Source organism: Stereum hirsutum (assembly GCF_000264905.1).
Source record: "Stereum hirsutum FP-91666 SS1 unplaced genomic scaffold STEHIscaffold_3, whole genome shotgun sequence".
NCBI lineage: Eukaryota > Fungi > Basidiomycota > Agaricomycetes > Russulales > Stereaceae > Stereum > Stereum hirsutum.
This window is the reverse complement of record NW_006763133.1, coordinates 2,896,199-2,916,576: the sequence shown is the minus strand read 5'-3', so window position 1 is coordinate 2,916,576 and position 20,378 is coordinate 2,896,199. Positions and strand designations below refer to the sequence as shown.

Below are 20,378 nucleotides of genomic sequence, written 5' to 3'. Positions count from 1 at the left end.
GGTTAGGGTCATAAACGAGTCATCCTCTTCGTTTTCGACTTGTCGCGAAACCACGAAATTGCCCTAACCGCTAGCCACCATGGCGTCCACACTCACCGTCTCGCCAAAGGCGGCGCCATTTCCTTTCGCCGCTATCGCTATCTCAGCTTACACGCAAAAGGCCAAAGTAATCTACGACGAGTCTGCTTCGACGCTCACCCTTGAGCTCGATGGATCAAAGTCTACCTCCGAGCAGGATGCAGTAAAGGCTCTGGCCACTGCAGGAGGTCTCGCTGAGGACAGTGCGAAGGTTCGTGTATGCTATTACACCTTTCAAACTGTTGCTCATTCGGTTGGTTTTTTTGTGTGTGTAGACCCCGGCCTACTTCACGCTCGCGAGTTCTCTAGCTACCCAAGCTTCAGTCCCGGAAATTATGTCTGCTCTCAATTCGCTAGATGACTATCTTGCCTTCCGCACTTATCTCGTCGGACACGATATCACTGCCGCCGACTGGATGGTCTGGGGTGCCCTCAAGGGTGCGTATTTGCTCAATCGTCCTCTTCCTCGTCAAGCCTAATTTCGTCGTATGCAGGTAACATCAAAATTATCGGCCTTTTGAAGAACAACCTGCACCAGCACCTCAATCGCTGGTTCACCCACCTCGAGTCTTTGGAATGCACTCAGGCTGCTCTCGCCGGTCTCGCAGAGGCGAAAGCTACCAAGGCCCGTTCCAATCAAAAGACCGCTTCCTCCTTCGCCATGGGCCTTCAAGGCGCGAAGCAAGGACAGGTCGTCACCCGTTTCCCTCCTGAGCCCAGTGGCTACCTTCACATCGGACACACCAAGGCCGCCATCTTGAATCAATACTTTGCGCAGATGTATAACGGCAAGCTGTTGATCCGGTTTGACGACACGAATCCTTCTAAAGAGCGGGTACGTGACTGGAGGCTACGATGATTAGATGACGCAAGGCCTGACTGAATCGGATTGCCTGCTTAGACCGAGTTCGAGGAGACGATCTTGGAGGATCTTAGTCTTTTGGAGATCACAGGCGACAGCATCTCGCACACTTCCGATTACTTCGACAAGCTTTACGAGCTCGCGATCCAGATCATCAAGGACGGGAAGGCTTACGCAGATGATACTGAACAGACGCAGGTTCGTCTTTGACGATATACGATATTCAACTAAACTTACTAGGGAGTGCGTCTCATTATAGATGCGCCAGGAGCGTTGGGACGGCATTGCTTCCAAAAATCGCGATGCCACAGTCGAGCAGAACTTGGCACGATTCGAGGAGATGAAGAAAGGCACTGAAGAGGGTCTCCGATGGTGCATCCGAGCAAAGATCAGCGTCGATGACCCCAATAAGGCGATGCGAGATCCCGTCATCTACCGCTGTAATCTCCTTCCCCATCATCGAACAGGGTACAGTATATTTCTACTGTCTTTCAATTCTCACCAAAGTACTTACACACCTCGTCTTAAATATTATAGTGACAAATGGAAGATATATCCCACGTACGATTTCGCCTGTCCCGTTGTCGACTCCATCGAAGGCGTCACCCACGCACTCCGTACAAACGAATACCGCGACCGTAACCCACAATACCACTGGATGATCTCCGCTCTCGGTATCCGACCCGTAAACATCTGGGACTTCAGTCGCCTCAACTTCATCTACACCCTGCTCTCTAAACGCAAGTTGCATTGGTTCGTCGACCAAGGCTACGTACGTGGATGGGACGACCCGAGATTCCCTACCGTTCGGGGGATCAGAAGGAGAGGTATGACGGTTGAGGCGTTGAAGCAGTTCATGTTGGCGCAAGGGCCTAGTCAAGCTATTGTGTCGCATGAGTGGGACTCGATCTGGGCGTTGAATAAGAAGGTGATCGACCCGATTGCACCTAGGTTCTGGGCGGTCCTCAAGAACAAGCCGTACGCTCCTTTCTGAATCACTCGTAGTCTGAGGTTGCATTAGGCTGTTTGCTGATATCGGCTGTGGATGCAGAGTGCCGGTGACTATCAATGGTGGTCCTTCGACCCCAGAGGTTAAGACACTCCCCAAGCACAAGAAGAACCCTGACGTCGGCGAGAAGCAGACCGTCTACAGCTCTTCCCTCCTTTTGGAGCAGGAAGATGTTCTGTCATTTGACGACAATGAGGAGGTATGTCGTCTCAAGTCTGACAGCATTCTGCAGCTCTCAACTCTTGAACGCAGGTCACTCTCATGGACTGGGGCAACGCCATCGTGCGCTCCAAGACCACCGACGCCTCCGGTGCCGTTACATCCCTCACCATGGACCTCAACCTCGCCGGCGACTTCCGCAAAACCAAAAAGAAAATCACCTGGCTCTCCCAACCCACCTCCGATTCTCCTCCCGAGCACCAGCTCACCCCAGCCGTTCTCATCGATTTCGACTACATCATCACGAAGAAGAAGCTTGAGGACGGAGACGAGGTCAAGGATTTCGTCACGCCTGTCACTGAGTTCCGCGAGGAGGCGTGGGCGGATCCGAATGTGAGGTTGGTGAAGAAGGGAGAGGTGATCCAATTCGAGAGGAAGGGGTACTATATTATGGATGGTGTTGTGGATGGCGTTTGGGAGTTTATCCATATTCCGGATGGAAGGGCGGCAGGTTTGGCCAGTAAGGCTGCGACGTCTGCAGCAGCAGCACCCGCGAAGACTCAGGCGGCTGTTGAGGAGAAGAAGGCGGATATCTTGGAGACGCCGGTGGAGACGAAGATGTATAAAATGGATAGGGTGTACGGACAGGATAAGCCGGTCACTGAGGAGGCGACGAAGATGTACAAGATGAAGAACATGTATGATGTGTAGAGAAGTGTGCTAGCGTACACGTTAGAGGAAGAACCAAAACTTGTTGTATACAATATCATGCTCGCACCATCTCTGACCTTTTAGTATGCTCTTGTGCCGAAATTCAATTGGTGTGGCGATGTATGTGGCGAAGGTTTGCCATCGGAAGTCTGACGTCGTGAAACATTTGAAATTCTGATCATACGCCCATAATCCTACATACCATTTGGCATTTGTTTGTTTCTCCTCTTCCGAACGGAACCCCATTCATCCCTACCTCTCCATCCACACACTATCTTAACCTACATTCTTACCCCGCATCGGTCAACGCCACAGGACTTTGCTAGCTCGAGCTCGTCGTGGGTCTTGGTGGATCTATGACCACCAATGAACGTTCCTCAGTCGACCATGCTATTAGGTCTGCGGTAGCAGGCGGGTTTGCAGGCGGTGTCGTATGTACGAATCGTCATGGTTTTTCTGGTATCGTGACGCTGACAACCTCCTTCCATTCCTGCTCTTGGGTATGTTGGATCTTTGCCGGTGCTTGTTCGGCTACTTAGGCTAAGACCGCCGTCGCACCATTGGATAGGCTGAAGATCTTGTATCAGACGCATCATCATGAGTTTAAGCAGTTTCCAGGTGAGTACGTCTCCATGATTGCTGCCGAGGATGGCCTACTGAAGAACTGGATTATGCGTAATGTGAAACTTAGAGAGCTGGAGGGGAGGTATTCGAGCGTTGAAATACATCGTTCAGACGCAGGGGTTTCTAGGCCTCTACCGCGGGCACTCGTTGACTCTCGCTAGAGCTATACCTCACGCTGCAATTGGGTACACGCTGTATGAGTATGCCCGAAAGGTGAGTCGCTGATGTATTCTTTGCGAGTACGTGGACTGAGAAGAGTTTATAGCTTATAATGCCCACCAAAGAGAGTGAGACCTCAACTCGGAGGTTTCTTGCTGGTTCGGTTGCTGGTACGTGTTGACTTTCCGCTTCGCTTTGAACTTCTTGAATTCACTGCACAAAATTCGCACAATATCCCAGGCGTCTCTGTCCTTCCCTTTACCTATCCTTTCGAACTCGTCCGCGTACGCATGGCCATCGAAAGCCGAAATTCATCTACCCCTCGTCCCAGTCTTGTCTCCGTTTTTCGTACAATCTACCGTGAACCATCAAGTGCTGTCGCCATCTGGCCTCTCTCCACTGGATTCTCTCATTTCTATCGTGGCTTCCTTGTCTCTTTACTGGGAACCGTACCCTACCGCGGCGGCATCTTCCTCGTATGGGAAACACTCAACGCACAGGCTCAACACAGATTCTCGGACGACTTCCAGAAGCAGTATCAGAAACGAATACATCTTGTCATTGGAGCGACGGCGGGAACGACGAGTCAGATCGCGACGTATCCATTGGAGGTGATCAGGAGGATGCAGCAGGCTAGTGGAGGACTGGCTGCTATGGCCGGTGCAGGAACTTCGAGTGCTGGTGCTGGTGCTGGCTCGCAAGCCGCCAAGGCCGGAGATAAGAGTTTCCTGGGATTTTTGGAGACGGTGAGGAAGGTGTACAGTACTTCGGGGCTTAAGGGCTTTTATGCAGGATTGGGAATCGGACTTGTGAAGCAGGTGCCGATGCATAGCATATCTTTGACGGTCTGGCAGGCCGCGAAGCAGGTTCTCGATGTTTGATCACTCTACTCGCATACTATTTGCACATACAATGGATGGTTTCTGTACAAGCAATGCGTGGGCAGAGTCGAGGGTCAAGACCTGTCAAGACTCAAGACGCGAGGCGCGACTGAGACATGTGACAAAGGTGGCGACTCACGTGCGTGCGAATGTTTGTCCTTGTTTGTACGCCGTTTTCAACAGGAAATGGGACAAATAATGGGCGCTGCTCGACGACGACGACAACGACGACCGCGCCTCTGATCATCCCACCTTTCTTTCACACTGGCTTAGAACGCGCGCTTGTGAAGATCTATTGGCTGACGCCTGACCCCTCAGACGGCCCCGCTCGCGCATTGGCATGGCCCATCGTCGCCCGACATACAATAGTCGTTTCCAGCCACCGTCCTCAAGCTCGAGCAGCCGTCGACGCAACAAGTCACGAAAGACCCCTTCGAGTGTTGCAACCCAGGCGCGCCGACGCGCTCAACTCGTCCTCGGTCTCGCTCTGCCCAACGGCAAGCGAAGCTCGCGCCAAAGCAGCGCATCATCTCGTAATTCCCACGCTCGGAGCGCGTCCTCTGCTTCGCTCGACTCTGATACAGACACAGACTCTGGCGCGGAGACACCCCGTCCTGTACTCGCACCCTTACATTTTAATCTACGCCGGTTGCCCTCTCGTCTTGCGCTCGCTCAACAGAACGAGTCCATGCGCGGCGTGTCCTCGAGTGATTCGGGCGGCGGACCTGTGCGCGCCGGTGCTAAGAGGAAACGCGTCGCGAGCGGAAACGAGAACTTAGGGAGCCACAAAACGACGCGTCGCAGTCAGCCCAAACGAAGGAAAGCATCAGACTCGTCCGACGAGGAAGAGGAGTCAGTGCAGGAGGAATCGGAGAGGGCGAGTTCCATGGAAGTCGACGATCACGATGGAGGGGAACAGCAGGAGGAAGAGGACGAGGAGGAAGAAGAAGAGCATGGTTCAGACCAGGGTTCGGACGACGAACATTCATGTCAGTCTCTAAATTCATTTCGTTTCTTTGTTGACTAGAGTATGAACGTGTTACATCACATAGCCGAGGACTACCTCATCAACGCCGCTCCGCCCCAGCAGCTTGGCCGTCTCCGCAAAGACCATCTAATTCGTTTGTACACCGCATCTGGTCTCTTCACGGACGATGCGGAATCTCTCACCAAGAAGGACATTGTTGAGGCCATCATGGCTGCCAGAGAGGAAGTCGCATCTTTACCTCCTTCGTCGCCGCCTGGCCGCGACGGTGGTTCGAGCGAGTATTCATCAGACGATGGTAACGCTGCTGGCGGTGAAGAGACTGATTTCGCCCCCAGGCCATCCGGATCCAATGGTCTTCGTCGCAGGGCAACTATGAATAACGTCGGGGCCGTCTCCGCTAGGCCCAATAAAGGCCGTAGTTATTCCTTGGGCAATATCGAGCCGGCAACTTCTCCATCACACGCGCGAAGGTCATTGCGGAATTCAAACGAGTCTGTGGAAGAGATGCCAAATGGACACGTGAAGTAAGCCTTTGTTCACCAACTCTTCTGATCTTTGATCCTTTCGGCTTACAATTCGGTTTCCGTCAGACGGAAGTCGTCTTGGATCGCTCGTCGCTCATCACCTATCATGTCCAACTCTACCGCGTCCTCCTCTCACCCAAATCCCTTCCCTTCACCTCCAGCCACGCGTCTTCGGTCCCGTAAAATCTCCGCCGATAGCAACCATGCTCCATCTACCCCTGTCAAGGGTTCCAGTAAGGGCAAAGGCAAAGCGAAGCAGGTCGAGTTTAGCGATGACATCCACGTCGCAGCTCGCATCACTCGTCCTCACGTATTCCCGCACACCCCTGCCCAAACCCAAACGTACCAGACCCGTCACAATCACTCACATCGTACGACTGAGCCCAACCATATGGCCTCGCGATTGGGACTGACACCCACACGGGCGGGTGAGGAGAGCGATCTGACAGAGCCGTCGGAGAGCGAGGCCGAGACCGTTGTCACCACTCAGCCCAGTCCGCGTCGATTGAGATCGAAGGACAAAGTGTACGGTCACTCGCCTAGCCGTAATCATGTGCGCTCACATAGTAGTGCTCATACACGCTCGACTGGTCGGAGGTCGACGACTGAATCTCAGGAAACGCCGAAGAGCAGACGCCCGAATAAGACAACACTGCACCGCATAGCGATGGAGATGGAAGTCGAAAACGAGGGTGAGGGTGAGGAAGAGGAGGAGGAAGAGGAGGTGGACGAGCTTATGTCTTCGAAGTCACCCAGTCCCAGGACGTCATCTGCTTCCAAGAAGACGAGGTCTTCGAAAGGGACGGTGCAGCCCCCACCGCAGTTGGCGGCCCGAACTCCTCTGAAGAGGAGGCTGAGGCCTCGGACTGTTGGTGCGAAGCAAGCGTATGTAAGTGGTGTCGCTCGGAGGCCGAGGAAGGTGCAGACCTATACACCGCCTAGTGATGGAGATGATGAGGGCGAAGAGGAGGAGTTTGAGTTCGTTGACGGCGAAGAGGACGTTGAGGAGATCGAGGTAGATGAGAGCGAGCAAGGAGTGGATGAAGAGGAGGAAGTGGAGGAAGAGGAAGGTGATGCAGATGAAGATGTTGAGATCGTTGACGAGGAGCAGGTTAGCGCAGATGAGGGCGACGAAGAAGTCGAGGAATCGGTGGATGGAGAAGAGGTGGAAGTTGATGCTGAAGAGCAGGAGGAAGAAGAGCTTGTAGCAGAGCCTCGTAGGTTACGTAACGGGAAGGTTGTTGGGGAGGACGAGGAAGTCGATGAGGAAGGAGACGAGGAAGTCGAGATGGACGAGCAAGATGAGGGCACTCAAGACGGTAGCGAAGCGGAGACTGCAGCCGAAGCTTCCCAGGACGAGGATATTGATCTAGAAGAGGCAAGCGAAGAGTCAGACGCGAGCAACGAGAGCGAGTACGTCGACGATGTAATGGAAGATGGTGAGTTCATTTCCTCCGTCATCATCACGATGATAGCTCACCGAATTCATACAGTCGATCTCACCATCGCGACCGCCAAAAGTCTGGTGCGCCACCGTCGGGATGTCCTTGTTCGTCTCTGTGAATCGCGAGACCTCGATGTCGAAGGCACAAAGCCCGAACTCGCAAGCGCTCTACTCCAGTGGCGTGACAGACAAGAATCTCCTTCATCTACAGGCACTGTTCGTCCTCCATCGACGGCCAGACCTCGCGCCAATGGGCGTCGCAAGCGCAGCTCAGGTAGCCCGAACGATTCCCCAGTCCTCTTACGGTCACATCATGTGCATCTTGACGAACCGAGAACTCCACCAATCTCGAGCCCCAATGGTCATGGAAGGGACAAGGATGAAGAGCTTGAACTGGATCTCGAGAGCCTTGGCTTGGACGATAGGGAGATTCCGCCCGAAAAGTTGACCAAGTTGGAGAAGATCGGGAGCGGCGGCTTCAAGGACGTATTCATTGGGAAGTTCAAGGGTAGGAAGGTCGCGATCTCGGAGTTCAGGGGACAGTTGAGTGCCAGTGCGTAATCCTTCCCTTATATTTCATCCGTCTATTTTAGCCCTTTGCCCGGCGTCGGATGAAAATTGACGCTCTTCGGTTTTTGGCAGTGGATATCAAGGAACTCAAGCTTCTTGGGGGTTTCAACCACCCGAACATCGTCCGTTTCGTGCGTGTTTCTGTTCAGGCTTGGGCCTAGTTACTTCCACTGACGCGCGTTGTTGGCGCCTCCAGTTGGGCGTGAGCATTCCGGAAGACACGCGGATAACGCCTGTCATGATCGTCAGTGAGCTCTGCTCCAATGGTGACCTCTTCGACTATGTCCGGAATGTCCCACCTCCCTCACTCTATCGGATCGTACGTATCTCACTTTCCGATCGTTCACCTTTTTCAACCTAACAATAACACGTTTGCATAGTTGAGTATCATGCTTGATATCGCTCGCGGTTTGGAATACCTGCACCTACGGAAACCATCCGTTATCCACCGAGACTGCAAATCGTCGAACATCCTCATCACCTCCAAGGGTGTCGCGAAGATCGCCGATTTCGGCCTAGCTAAGGTGAAACAGTCGACGCGGTCGATGGTACGCAGCTTGGTGGGCACTGTGAACTGGCAGGCTCCTGAGCTGTGGCACGCACATCCGAAGTATAATCACAAGGTGGATGTGTTCGCAGCCGGGGCTGTATTTTGGGAGATGTTGCAGTGGCATCTCCCGAACAAGAAGTATCCTTGGGAGGGCATGAACGAGCATGCGATCTACGAGCTGGTTGGTGCCAAGCGACAGAGGTGTGTTTTCTTACTCCGTCATTGCACATGCTTGGATAGACTGCTGATCGTGCAACGTTTGTGTCTAGGCCTTCACTGACTGGATTGCGTCGGCAGTACTGCCCAGAAGTTGTCGATCTCATCGACCAAATGTGGGCACAAGAGCACCAAGATAGGCCTACGATGTCTGAAGTGGTGCAGGAGCTGGAGCGCCTCGTGAAGGCCTATCGCTAAGCGTTGCTCTGGTTGTGCATATCGCACAGATATTCTTACCTCTGCTTTCTTATTTTATCTTTCTTTCTTTGCTAGCTTACAAAAATGGATGGTCCTTGTTGTGTATATACTACTTGCTCTGTTATCGGCCTTTTCCTCCTACTCTACGCTCAACTTCTGTCGTCCTGGTATATGATTTGTACCATCTTTTGTGTTGTTTTGATCGTTTTTGGTTCTCCTGACATTACACCAGACCCTTCGCCCCCATCTTACCCTCTGATCCAGAATCCTGCAGTTCGATTCACTCACCCCTGCATTTAACTTTTCCCTGGCTTGTTCCACTCATCAATGTATTTTATCCTCAACCCAGCCAATACATACTTTTGTGCACACAGTGTATATTGAGGTGAAGCTACTACCTCCTTTGGGTGTGAAGGGATGAAGAGGCGTTACGTAAATGCCGATGTCAAGTCGAACGAGTTTACGAGCCGCCACTCGCGTTCCGTAGCACGTCTCACCAAGCCCACAGCCGCCGCATCGTCCTCGTCGTTGCCATCCTCCCTGCTTGCCACGTCGTCGACAACCCACTCATGGCGCCGACCACCGCTATCCAGGCCAGAATTGCCGCCTTTGAAGGCAAAGGGAGCTCAAAAGACCTGCCAGAGAATACTGTACCGTTCGCCGAATTCACCGACTCGCAGTCAGAGTCCAATCCGAGCCTGTCACCCACAACGTCCTCCTTCCCTCCCTCTTCGCCTCCAAAGTCAATAGATCATTCTCCTTCGATGACGAGCAGCTGCAGAACTTCTGTCATCGACCTCAAAGACTGGGTCATCGACGACGGCCCCGGCGTGCTTCCTTCTGCTCTACGTGAAAATGGTAGCAGCATGAATGGTGGTGTTCGGTCGAAGACGACGAGTCCATCATTCAGACCGACGATGGGACGAAAGTCCCCGCCGAATTACGATCTCGACAGCACGCCTCTAATCAATTTCGAATCTTCGCCTCCCAAGTCTCGTGTCAAGGTTCCACCACTCCCACCTCGGAAACCGTCCCTCCAATCCCTGCGCCCACCGTCATCGCCCATCGTCATTGGCTCTAATTCATCTCCTAAGTTTGGTGCTTCGTCGAAAGGATCGCAAATGCTGAAACCGCCCGAAGCAGACCATTCGTATCCTCCCAATCTGTCTGAACTCGATGTCGGCAAGCGAGGGGGCCACGCGCCGGCTTCGTCTATATCCTCGTTCCATTCTCTCTCGCTTTCGTCGGATGGTGGCACATCTCCTGGTTCTCTTACAAACTTCATGCAGAGCTTTCCGATGGACAAGGAGAAGACGTCGGAGAGAGATAGGGAGAGAGATTGGCACGAACGAGAGGGCGATGGTGACAGTTTGAATGATTCTTTCGAGGACGTATCCGCGCCATCTTCTTTCAGCCCTACAAACACATTCATTCCTCCCTCTCGCAATCCTCTCGTCAAACCAACACCTCCTCCAAGATCCAAGTCACAGTCAAGAGCTGCACCACCACCCGCCGAACCTCCAAAACTTCCCCAACGACCTAAACCTCGAGTCTCAGCCCCCACATCCATAACTTCGACCGCGTCCGCACCTATCTTACCCACCTCTTCTTCTAGCAACACTGTGACCGGCCGAGGTTTCACCTCTTCCCCGACCTCTCCCGCAGGTTCACGGATTACCTCGCCCATACTCACACCCGTGGCTTCGACTAGTGCGCAATCGACCGGCAGTGGGAGTAATAGTAGTGCCACAAGTCATGCCCTTCGCCGTATTCCGCCTCCGCCTCCAATATCATCCTCGCACTCGCACTCGCATGCACATGCACACCCACACCCACATACACCTACGCATACCCCTCCGCCTTCACATATCTCGCGCTCGAAACCTCCATCGCGAAACCCTCTCCCGTCCGGCTCTGCGTCGGCATCAGCCTCTGCGTCTGCATCTACGTCAGATCGTTCGTCGATCTTATCGCACGGGTCAACGTCATCCCGAACAAGTCTCAATACCCATACCGCACCTCCGAAGCACTACTCCAGTAACTACACCTACAACTTCAAGGGTTCAGGCTTTAGCACTAGACCATCCGCGCCTCCACTCGAAGCTCGTGTACGATATGATGCAGTCTTCGACGCGAATGTCCGAGCGAAGCAGAAAGCTGCTGCATCCGGGTCGTTGTTGAGTCCTCTTTCGGCGGGTTCGGGTATGAAGAGAAGTATGAGGCAAAACGCGGGCTGGAGGGGTTTGTCTGTGGATCTTATCACAGATAATCCGACGGAGAGTGAGAAAGAAGCGAGTGGTTCGAAGGCGGGTAGTAGGGAGAGTGACTTGAAAGAGGAGTATGAGATTGTGGAGAAGGATGCGAGCTTGGACGGTAAGATCGTCAAGATGATATGGCAGAAGTCGAAACTGGAAAAGTCGAAGTTGAGGGATATTTGGTGCGTCTATCCTCTCTGGTGTTGGCTCTTAGTATATATCATGCAAACAGGCATCTCATGCCACAACTATTTGATTTTCCCACTTATCAGGATGGAGTGCGATCCACATTCGCAAGGCTCACTGGACCGACAGGCGTTCGCACTGGGGATGTGGCGCATCGACACCGAGCTCGATAAAGCGCAGAAGGCTAGACGGGCGGCCTTGCTTAGTAGTGCTAACTCGAGGAGCTTCAGGCCAGGTGGACGTAAGCCTAAGAGGATGGATTCAGGGGGATCCATTTCGCTCATTCAGATGTGACTATGTTTCCTTGCTTTTCTCGGACGCGCTCTCCTTCCGTATATACCCTCCCTTCCTTCGTCGCAATCAGGCCGCTCCGCTCTGTCCACTGGCATCACCCATCATATCTCTACCTCATTTGTACCTTACCCACTATCCTTACTTACTGCGATGTCTCTATCATCTCTCTCTGCGTGGTCGGCCGGCCACATATACATCATATTTCAGACCACACACGGGTTCCCTCTCACACTCGCTCTCTGCTCTCTGCTCTTCATCTTTCCATCTATGTCTTCCCCTCTGCTGGTCATCGATCGGACTTTTCACACAACCTCATTGTCTCCCAGTCTGTCTGAATAGCTTTGCACTTATTTATCATTCTTAATGCTTTGATGACCACCTTACTCGAGAGTCTGTCTTGAATATTCCCGCCGTGCATCTAGTGGCGTTACCACATCATAGGCTGGTCCTATGCAAGCAAGCAACCAAACAACACATCGCGTCCATGGCTGGCCCTGTGTTTCGACAGATTCCGGCACGCTCTCTGTTTACTGATGTTCTTTATTTTGTTGAGCAATTCAGGACATGGTCGTACATGAAGGTTCATTGCAAGGTGAGTCCTATTTCTCGCTCGGAAAGAGTATAGTAATCTAGACCATATTCACATAGATTCTAAGTTTTTTTTGTCCACTATGTAGGTTGCCATTACTGCCCTGCATTCGGGTTCCTCGACGCCACCTCCACCTAATCAAGTCATGCTTTCGGATTGCTTCCTTGATTCGCAAACCCGAATGCTGATCGTCTATCTCTTCATCCTTGATGCACTTGACTTTTGACCCTGTTCCGGTCCCGTTTCTCGCCGTCAATGGACTCCACCCTTTGGTCGTCGCTGCCGCTGCCTCTCCCATCATCGACCTCAAGATATACTCCGAGTTTGTTGGCTACTTGCCTCCCTGACGAGCTGGTGAAGACACCAACTATTGAATAATTCGGCGGTGGATCCCTTCATTCTTCTTGCCTCTTTTCAATCTTGTTCGCCCACGGGACAGGTGGTCCGTACATGGCCCTGGTGTTCGGTTCCTGAGTTTCTTGTTCTGATTGTGCAGGATTAACCACATTCGGCAACGTAAATCATGATACGCGCGGCCACGTCTATCGTGTATCTTCTTTCATTGCTAGAGAAGAAGCTGATAGCCACATCTTTATAGGCTACAAAGGCCGTGCACCGGGTCTTTCATGTGGATCATATTGATCGAGACGCCCACCAGGTGCTCGCCGAGGCATGATGAGCCTGACATTTCAAACACAATGCCGCCCACAGCACAAGGACTTCCACCGGGGCAGGGTTCGTCATCGTCTCTGCCGTGTGCCGACTTCAAATAACAACTAACAACCATGATTATACAGTCATGTTTGGCCCGAGAGTAGCGCCACCGCGTACTCTTTGAAACAATACATCTGACCACCAATGGCATAGCTTGCCATTGGAAGACGAAGAAAGTCCACCTGCCGACTATCATCAAGCAATTGTTGAGCCTATGCGTACGAGGCCTCCACGCACCCGTAGGTCCTCCATGCTTATACATGTAACATAAGCACTCTGACAGTGGACGCGCAAACCTTTCAACTCTCACAGTGATTTATTCTTTCCTGAAACTCGAGAAGGCCGAGGCCCTGTCACAATCTTACGACAATCAGGAGGCATCCGTCCTATAGGCTTACGCGGAGCTTGGCCGCCGCTTCTTTGGAGGCCCAAAGGGACCAGGTAAGGCACGAAAGGTGGTGGTGGTCTGTCGCCGGGGACGCGTATGCCCTTGCCGTGCAGCGCACCACTTACCGGATGCAATGGGCACAGAGTGGTCAAAAAATATAAATATGGTGTGCCCGAGTGTCTTCCATGAACTCAACCAGGTCCATTTACAGCGACTACAGTCTACAGTCCTCTACCCCAAATCACGTCAACGATGTCCACTATCAAGTTCGACGGTCAGTCTACAGCCGAGAGTGTCGCCCATGTTCTGAGCGACAAGATCGTCGGCAAGACTGGTGAGCTTCATGTCTACTTATTCTACTAGTTGTCCAGTGTATTGAGTCCTCTCAGTTATTATTACGGGTGTATCTCCGAAAGGGATAGGTGCGGAAGCCGCGCGTGCGTTCGCGAAGGCCGGCGCAAAGGTCGTTCTTTCTGGCCGCAACCAGAGCAAGTACGCGCAGCTACAAGTTGCAAGGTGCCATGCGCATAACTTGATCCGCTTCTCTTCATCGCAGGCTCCAGGAGACTGCCGACGCAATTAAGAAGGAGACTCCTGGCGCGGACATCAGGGAGCTCATTCTCGATCTTGGTTCGCAGAAGTCCGTCCGCAAGGCAGCCGACGAGGTCCTGAAATATTCCGGTCCTGTTGACGCACTTATTCTGAACGCCGGTGTCGTGCGTAACATCTTGCCCGAGTCCCTTGCTATGCGGTCAGTAGGACTGACCACACGTCGATAGATGGGCACTCCTTGGGAGAAGACTGAGGATGGCATCGAGAAGCAATTCGCAACCAACCATGTCGGCAACTTCCTCTTCACCAACCTGATCATCCCAAAACTGCTTGAGGCACCTTCACCTCGCGTCCTTGCGGTCTCTTCTGTCGGCCACTTCTGGGGCCAGGTCCGCTTCGAGGTACGTTACATTGATACGTTTGAGCGGGCCAAAACCAACGCTATGATAGGACTACAATTTTGAAGATGGAAAAGTCTACGACAAATGGGAGGCATAGTAAGCAGAGCTTCTCTTGAATGTGGGCCCAGTTGACAGCGTCCACCGTCCAGCGGTCAGAGCAAGACAGCGGTCATTCTCTTCGCCGTTGAGCTCGCGGAGCGTTTCAAGGATACGAAACTCGTCGTATTCTCCTGCCACGTACGCTTCCCGCTCTCTCTGACATCGCTCTCCGCGGTTTATCGATATGATCATTCAGCCCGGAGGTGCCGCTACTGGCTTGGCCCGTCATATGACGAAAGAAGACCTCGAGAAATTTGCAGACTATTTCAATCCCGATGGCACGCCAAAAGGCAACTGGTTGAAGACCGTTGGCGAGTGTGCAGCCAAGTGAGTGTCAGCGCGATCTCTTGGTCTCCAGTAAATTGATAACGCTCGACTCGAACAGTTACCTCGTTGCTGGTTTCGACCCGTCCATCGCCGGTTTGTCTTCTGTCTAACGTCAACCCACTCGTATGCTAATATTTTCCCGCCGGCGCTATTGTAGATAAGAGTGGCTCCTACCTCACCGATTGTCAGGTCGCAAACGAGCAAGCCGCTCCTTACGCGCTGGACAAGGTTTGTTTTAAGTTGCCATATCTCAGCGCATGGTCTGACCGCACGTTTGTGGTTGTAGGACAGTGCGAAGAAACTCTGGGACTTGAGCGAGAAGCTTGTGGGCCAGAAATTCCCCGCATAGATCTGCTATTCAGGCCTCTTTGTATTCATATAAATATTCATTGGTAGATGTATTCCCTAGACTGCGTGCTGATATTGAGCTCTACCGTTTGCTAGTGCACGCCGAGAATTCAGGGTTTGACATCCATTTACAACGAGCAGAGGTCGAAGCTACCCCCTCGAATGGTGGCCCCGCGAGTGCCCGCGAGATCGTGGAAACAAACTAAAAGCCGTCAGAGCAAGGAAGATAATCCGGGGAGGAGACAATCGTGTGCCCGTTTTCCGGTTTCGGAGCCAAAACGGACCAAGGTCCGAGATTTTGTCTTCGCCAATCGACGGTGCCGAGAGATGCCGATCCAGCAGTGATATGTGCCACCCACGCCACACTCCTTAGCCCACGAGTGGGCAGAAAGGGTGAAAAGGTCTAGAGGGAATCCGATTGATTAGTATTCAGTTTGGTCATTGGTTGAATGTGTTGTTCGTGTGTGCGCACTTTTGGGAACTGGTGTAAGGCATGCTTTTGCGTACCAGAGAATACTGTAGAGCTTGCATATCTCATCTATGAAGAACGCCCGTGGCTTCATTGGCGGCGTCACTACGACGAACTATAGGAGTAACAGAGCGAGGATCTTCCAATGCTTAGATGATAAGAATACATTCAACCACACTCTAAGCTGCGAGCACATCCCGATCCTGACTTATCATACCAACTGGGCGACGTCCAGCCTTAGGCGCCCGTGCTCGCCGGCTCCTTCCCAAGACGTCGCTGAACGCTTGCTAGTTTTCGAGCGTTTTCGCCTTCGGTCGGGACGTTCGACGAGGAGCGGGTACCGATACGTATGTCGGTGGCGATGCGGGGGGCTCCTTGTTGGTGTACGGCTGCGTGGCAATCATGAATGGCCTTCATGACTTCGGACCATGGTCCTTCTACGAAGATAAAGAAGACGATGGGTGCCCCAAGAAGGAAGGTCCAGAGTTGAAATAGAATATACCTAGATTGGTGCCATATCCACTACAGGGATTTCAGGAGGGGTGCCGCCGAAGAGCATAGCGCGAGCACTCACTGCATCTGGAGGACGATCGGAACAGGTCAGCCTCTATTCTATGGGGGTAGATGACGCCGATGGCATACCTTGTATTTCAAGCCACTCTTTTCAAGAACGCGAGCACATTCGGTTATGTACTCCCCGACCTACCGTACAGACTGATTAGCGTACGCCACATTTAGAACCGGCTCAGATTCAAGAGATACCGAAGGATCGCCAGTGCCAATAGGGATGAGGCAGAAGTCTACGGAGCACCAGGAGTTATAAAAGACCCTGAGAGCAGCTTAGGAGATGCAAACCTGCTACAGCATACAAATCTTCAGCCATGATGGTGGTGCGAATCAAAGAGGGTCGTGTGGCGCAAATGCCGCGCGTCATGGAGTGAGGGCGCCTAATACGTCTTGTCTCCTGCCTCTACTGTGCCACTCTGCGCACAAGCAGCCTCGTTCAATCTCAGGCTCGTCGGGCGCTTCATCTCTCTCGTAAAGACACGTCCGCGAGCCAAGGACCGCATACGCAAGCCCACCATGGCTTCACCTGGTCGCCGTGCTAATAACTCTCGTCCACTATCAGCTTCGCGCTCGTTTCAACAGTCTCTCTATGCTCCTGGCTCAAGCTCTCGCCCATTTTTGAATATGCTGAATCCTCTGGGCCGCACATACCAAGGATATACGGCTGCAAATCAGTCCTTGCTCGAGGAAGAGGAGGAGGAGCGTTCACATGACGACGAAGACGTGGAGGACGATGTGGAAGCTCAGACGAGCAGGAGCGTCCGCCGAGGGAAGCGGCCCAGTGGTGCCACCATGAGCCTTCTTCGACCCAACATTCACCATGAAGATAAGATTCACGAAGAATCAGAGTCTGATGACGATGTTCCCCAGAGCTTCATGATCGAGTCTCCCCATAATCGACGACCGCCACCTCCCTCGACCTCCACGCGGACATCGAAGGGCAAAGCTCGCGATAGAGGAGACTCATCGTCCGCGCAGCCTCCAGGTCTTGATGTTCCTCGGATATCTGTTCCACCACGGCCGTCAGAAATCAATATTGATGAAAGGTCTTTACCTTCACCATCGCCACAACCTTCGAAGCCCATGCGTGGGCTAGATGCGTACGAGCGCGCTCTTTGGAACTGGGTCAACGTCTACAACCTCGACGCGTTTCTGCAAGAGGTGTACTACTATTATGAGGGAAAGGGGATTTATTCAATTGCCTTGACCCGTGGCTTAAACCTTCTGTCTGTACATCCCTCATCCTTTGTTGCGGCGCCACACTAATCGTTTGTTCGTAGCACAGTCGGGTTCGTCATTAGCTTCTCGACATTTCTACTCCGATGCGTCAACTACTCGCGCATACGGCCGGAGGGAGTAACCAGATTGTCGGACGTTGTGGTCGATCGATGTGTGGCGAGGTATGTGCCATAATTTGCATGATCTAGCTTTTTGTCTTACTGTGCGGCGAAGGTTCTCGGGATTCACACTTCTTTTCTTCCTCTTGTTCTGCGCGTTCTACTTGTGGCAGATTGTCTCGTTCGTCACGGGCATCATGCGCCTCGCGGACATGTACCGCTTCTACACGTATCTTCTCAAGATACCAGATGTAAGTGTCCTACGTGAGCCTCGTACCCGCATTCCTGACCAGGTCGCCTTTTTGTAGGAAGATATCTCAACTATATCTTGGCCAGAGATCGTTCGCCGTATATCCAACATCCGTGACTCCAATCCCCTCACCGCCATATCCTCCCGCCCACGAGACAGCGACGGTGCCAAACTCGATGCGCACGACATCGCCAACCGCATTATGCGGCAGGAGAACTATTTGATTTCACTGTTCAACAAGGAACTTCTCGATTTACGCGTTCCGTTGCCAGCTGGGATTGAGAGGATTGTGGGTTCGGGTGCCCCAGCGGGTAAAGGACGGACGCTCACGAGGGCTTTGGAGTGGAATTTGAGGTTCTGCTTGATGGAGTTTTTGTTTGATCAGAGAGGTAGAGTCAGGAAGGTGTTCTTGAAGAGTAAGAATAGAGCGGCGTTGATAGAAGGGTAAGTTGCTGCTATCATCAAATGCAATGAACCGAGACTGAGTCGGATGCTTACACAGGCTTCGGAGAAGGCTCATCTTCATGGGCATCCTGAACGCAATATTTGCACCATTTATCGTTCTCTATCTCCTCATGTATTCGTTCTTCCGCTATTTCGAGGTCAGTCCGGCCTGTTGTCATCATTAAATTTCGAACTCATCGCTGGTATGCCTCAGGAATACCACAAGAACCCATCATCAATCGGAGGCCGAGCATATACTCCCTTCGCACAGTGGAAATTCCGCGAATTCAACGAACTTCCCCACCTCTTCACGCGTCGTCTCGATGAATCATACCCTACCGCCAATATATACATCGCACAATTCCCGAACGAGAAAGTTGCCATCGTCATGCGGTTCGTCATCTCGCCTCGCTGCTTTCTTTCCTCGTTTCTTTGGCTCACAACAAGTCGCAATCTTATTATTATACCAGATTTGTCGCGTTCATAGCGGGTTCTTTCGCTGCGGTCCTTGTTCTCGCTTCGATCCTCGATCCAGACATTTTCCTCCATTTCGAGATCACGCCACACGGGACAGTCGTATTTTATATCACCGTATTCACAGGCATACTCGCCGTGGCACAAGGAATGATTCCCGAAGAGAACAGAGTGTTCGACTCGGAGATGCTCATGATGGAAGTTGTGCAGTATACGCATTACCTCCCGGACGAATGGAAAGAGAGGCTACATTCTAAGAAGGTACTTCCTCTGTCTCCCTGCTCGTCTTTCCGGCCCGGTACTGACAGAATGTTTTGTATCGCTTCCATCTATAGGTCCATCAGGAGTTCGGAGAGTTGTTCGACATGAAGATCCTGACGTTCGTGAAGGAGATCATCTCCGTCGTCTTGACGCCTTTCATATTGTGGTTCTCCCTCCCGCGCTGCGCTCCCGCTATCATCGATTTCTTCAGAGAGTTCACGGTTCACGTGGACGGTCTCGGGTTCGTGTGTAGTTTCGCCGTATTTGACTTCCAGAGACACGGAAACGTGAAGGTACGTTTTCGATCCCATTCACCATTGACTTGTGTCATCGCCTCCCACCACATTCATAATTGTTCACTGATTTCGGATGTCTGTGATCAGTTCGGCGCCCCGACGACGGTGAAAGACGAGAAGCTCATGTCGAAAGAAGGTAAGATGGAGAAATCGTTCCTCAACTTCAAAGCTGCACACCCGGAATGGATGCCCTCCGACCCCTCTGGATCCCTCTATCTCAGTCGCATGGCGGATTACACTGCAGCGACCAATAACAACCATCCCCGACGACGAGCCGCTCATGCGCACACCGCCTCCAATACCTCAGCGCACAGTCATGGTCAAAAGGACGGAGACGCGCGAAAGGAAGATATGGCGGCTACTATGGTCCTGCCCTCCGACGAAGAGCATCTGAATGCGAGGGCGAAAGAGTACGAGAGGGCGTTGCATGAGAGCCAGAGCGCGGCGCTGGCGAGACGGAAGATGGGAACGTCGGGTGTCATGTTCGGGCCTGGAGGATTCGGAATGGGAGGAGGTGGGATGCAGAGCACGATCTATCAGAGCGGGATGGCTCAAACGGCCGTCCTAGGCGATTCGGAAGGGAGCATTATGCCGCCACAGCAACATACACCTCAATCGCTTTCTGCCCACCCTAGCGTGAGCACGAGTCTCAGTCGAGAAGGTTCCGGTATAGGTGGTATAGCACCGGAAGATAGGGATGCGGACGGGGGCGTCGGGAGCGCGTTGGGAGAGAGTTACGTGGATGGGGAGGGGGCGAGGAGGGGTAAGATCGTTAGTGGGTTGAGTATGCAGGAAGAAGAGGAGGAGGTTGAGGATGGAGGTGTGCTAGGGCTGTTGGCGCAGATTTATAGTGGGAAGGGCGCGACGAGGGCGGGGCCGGCGAGGGTGCTGTAAACATTTTCTTTTCCTCCTCATATCTTCCCTCGGGTCGGGGCCCCTCGCAATGGTGAGGGGATATGATATTGGGTTGAGCTTGGGGAAGCCGTGGTGCGGGGATCGGGGGGAGCGGTAATGTTATATAGATATCGCATCTTGGTTGGTTTGTGCATATAACGTTCTGTCTGTCCGCGTCATGACTGCACGAATCTCACATTTTTTCTCAGTCAAGAATCTTACTTGTTGATTTTGCTTCATAGGTGCAGCCCATGGCGTAG

General features: G+C 52.6%; 6 protein-coding genes across 6 annotated transcripts; 5 read left to right on the top strand and 1 right to left on the bottom strand.

Moving 5' to 3' along the window:
* The first annotated feature begins 70 nt into the window (after positions 1-70).
* Positions 71-2,916, top strand: STEHIDRAFT_145454 (glutamate-tRNA ligase). The gene is made up of 8 exons (XM_007301254.1): positions 71-289; positions 354-516; positions 573-913; positions 980-1,138; positions 1,200-1,408; positions 1,478-1,918; positions 1,992-2,148; positions 2,202-2,916. The coding sequence occupies exons 1-8, from the start codon at positions 80-82 to the stop codon at positions 2,817-2,819; spliced, it is 2,298 nt and encodes a 765-aa protein (XP_007301316.1). The 5' UTR covers positions 71-79; the 3' UTR covers positions 2,820-2,916.
* Positions 2,917-3,086: 170 nt separating this feature from the next.
* STEHIDRAFT_166555 (mitochondrial carrier) lies at positions 3,087-4,533 on the top strand. The gene is made up of 5 exons (XM_007301253.1): positions 3,087-3,250; positions 3,359-3,437; positions 3,511-3,656; positions 3,709-3,772; positions 3,843-4,533. The coding sequence occupies exons 1-5, from the start codon at positions 3,176-3,178 to the stop codon at positions 4,481-4,483; spliced, it is 1,005 nt and encodes a 334-aa protein (XP_007301315.1). The 5' UTR covers positions 3,087-3,175; the 3' UTR covers positions 4,484-4,533.
* Positions 4,534-7,009: 2,476 nt separating this feature from the next.
* On the top strand, positions 7,010-9,318 carry STEHIDRAFT_119371 (kinase-like protein). The gene is made up of 6 exons (XM_007301252.1): positions 7,010-7,434; positions 7,489-7,992; positions 8,082-8,140; positions 8,206-8,328; positions 8,390-8,760; positions 8,829-9,318. Exons 1-6 carry the CDS (start codon positions 7,284-7,286, stop codon positions 8,971-8,973), a joined length of 1,353 nt encoding a protein of 450 aa, XP_007301314.1. The 5' UTR covers positions 7,010-7,283; the 3' UTR covers positions 8,974-9,318.
* Positions 9,319-13,387: 4,069 nt separating this feature from the next.
* Positions 13,388-15,174, top strand: STEHIDRAFT_119369 (NAD-P-binding protein). The gene is made up of 11 exons (XM_007301251.1): positions 13,388-13,565; positions 13,620-13,733; positions 13,789-13,891; positions 13,956-14,115; positions 14,179-14,352; positions 14,402-14,448; positions 14,502-14,589; positions 14,648-14,778; positions 14,837-14,871; positions 14,936-15,006; positions 15,065-15,174. Exons 2-11 carry the CDS (start codon positions 13,652-13,654, stop codon positions 15,125-15,127), a joined length of 954 nt encoding a protein of 317 aa, XP_007301313.1. The 5' UTR covers positions 13,388-13,565; positions 13,620-13,651; the 3' UTR covers positions 15,128-15,174.
* A 508-nt stretch (positions 15,175-15,682) lies between these two features.
* STEHIDRAFT_119367 (uncharacterized protein) lies at positions 15,683-16,497 on the bottom strand. The gene is made up of 6 exons (XM_007301250.1): positions 16,451-16,497; positions 16,358-16,395; positions 16,238-16,297; positions 16,170-16,174; positions 16,098-16,117; positions 15,683-16,032 (listed from the first exon to the last, which is right to left on the bottom strand). The coding sequence occupies exons 1-6, from the start codon at positions 16,476-16,478 to the stop codon at positions 15,833-15,835; spliced, it is 351 nt and encodes a 116-aa protein (XP_007301312.1). The 5' UTR covers positions 16,479-16,497; the 3' UTR covers positions 15,683-15,832.
* Positions 16,498-16,561: 64 nt separating this feature from the next.
* STEHIDRAFT_145449 (APG9-domain-containing protein) lies at positions 16,562-20,378 on the top strand. The gene is made up of 9 exons (XM_007301249.1): positions 16,562-17,388; positions 17,443-17,562; positions 17,615-17,750; positions 17,808-18,193; positions 18,252-18,351; positions 18,408-18,586; positions 18,664-18,928; positions 19,003-19,221; positions 19,312-20,378. The coding sequence occupies exons 1-9, from the start codon at positions 16,679-16,681 to the stop codon at positions 20,116-20,118; spliced, it is 2,922 nt and encodes a 973-aa protein (XP_007301311.1). The 5' UTR covers positions 16,562-16,678; the 3' UTR covers positions 20,119-20,378.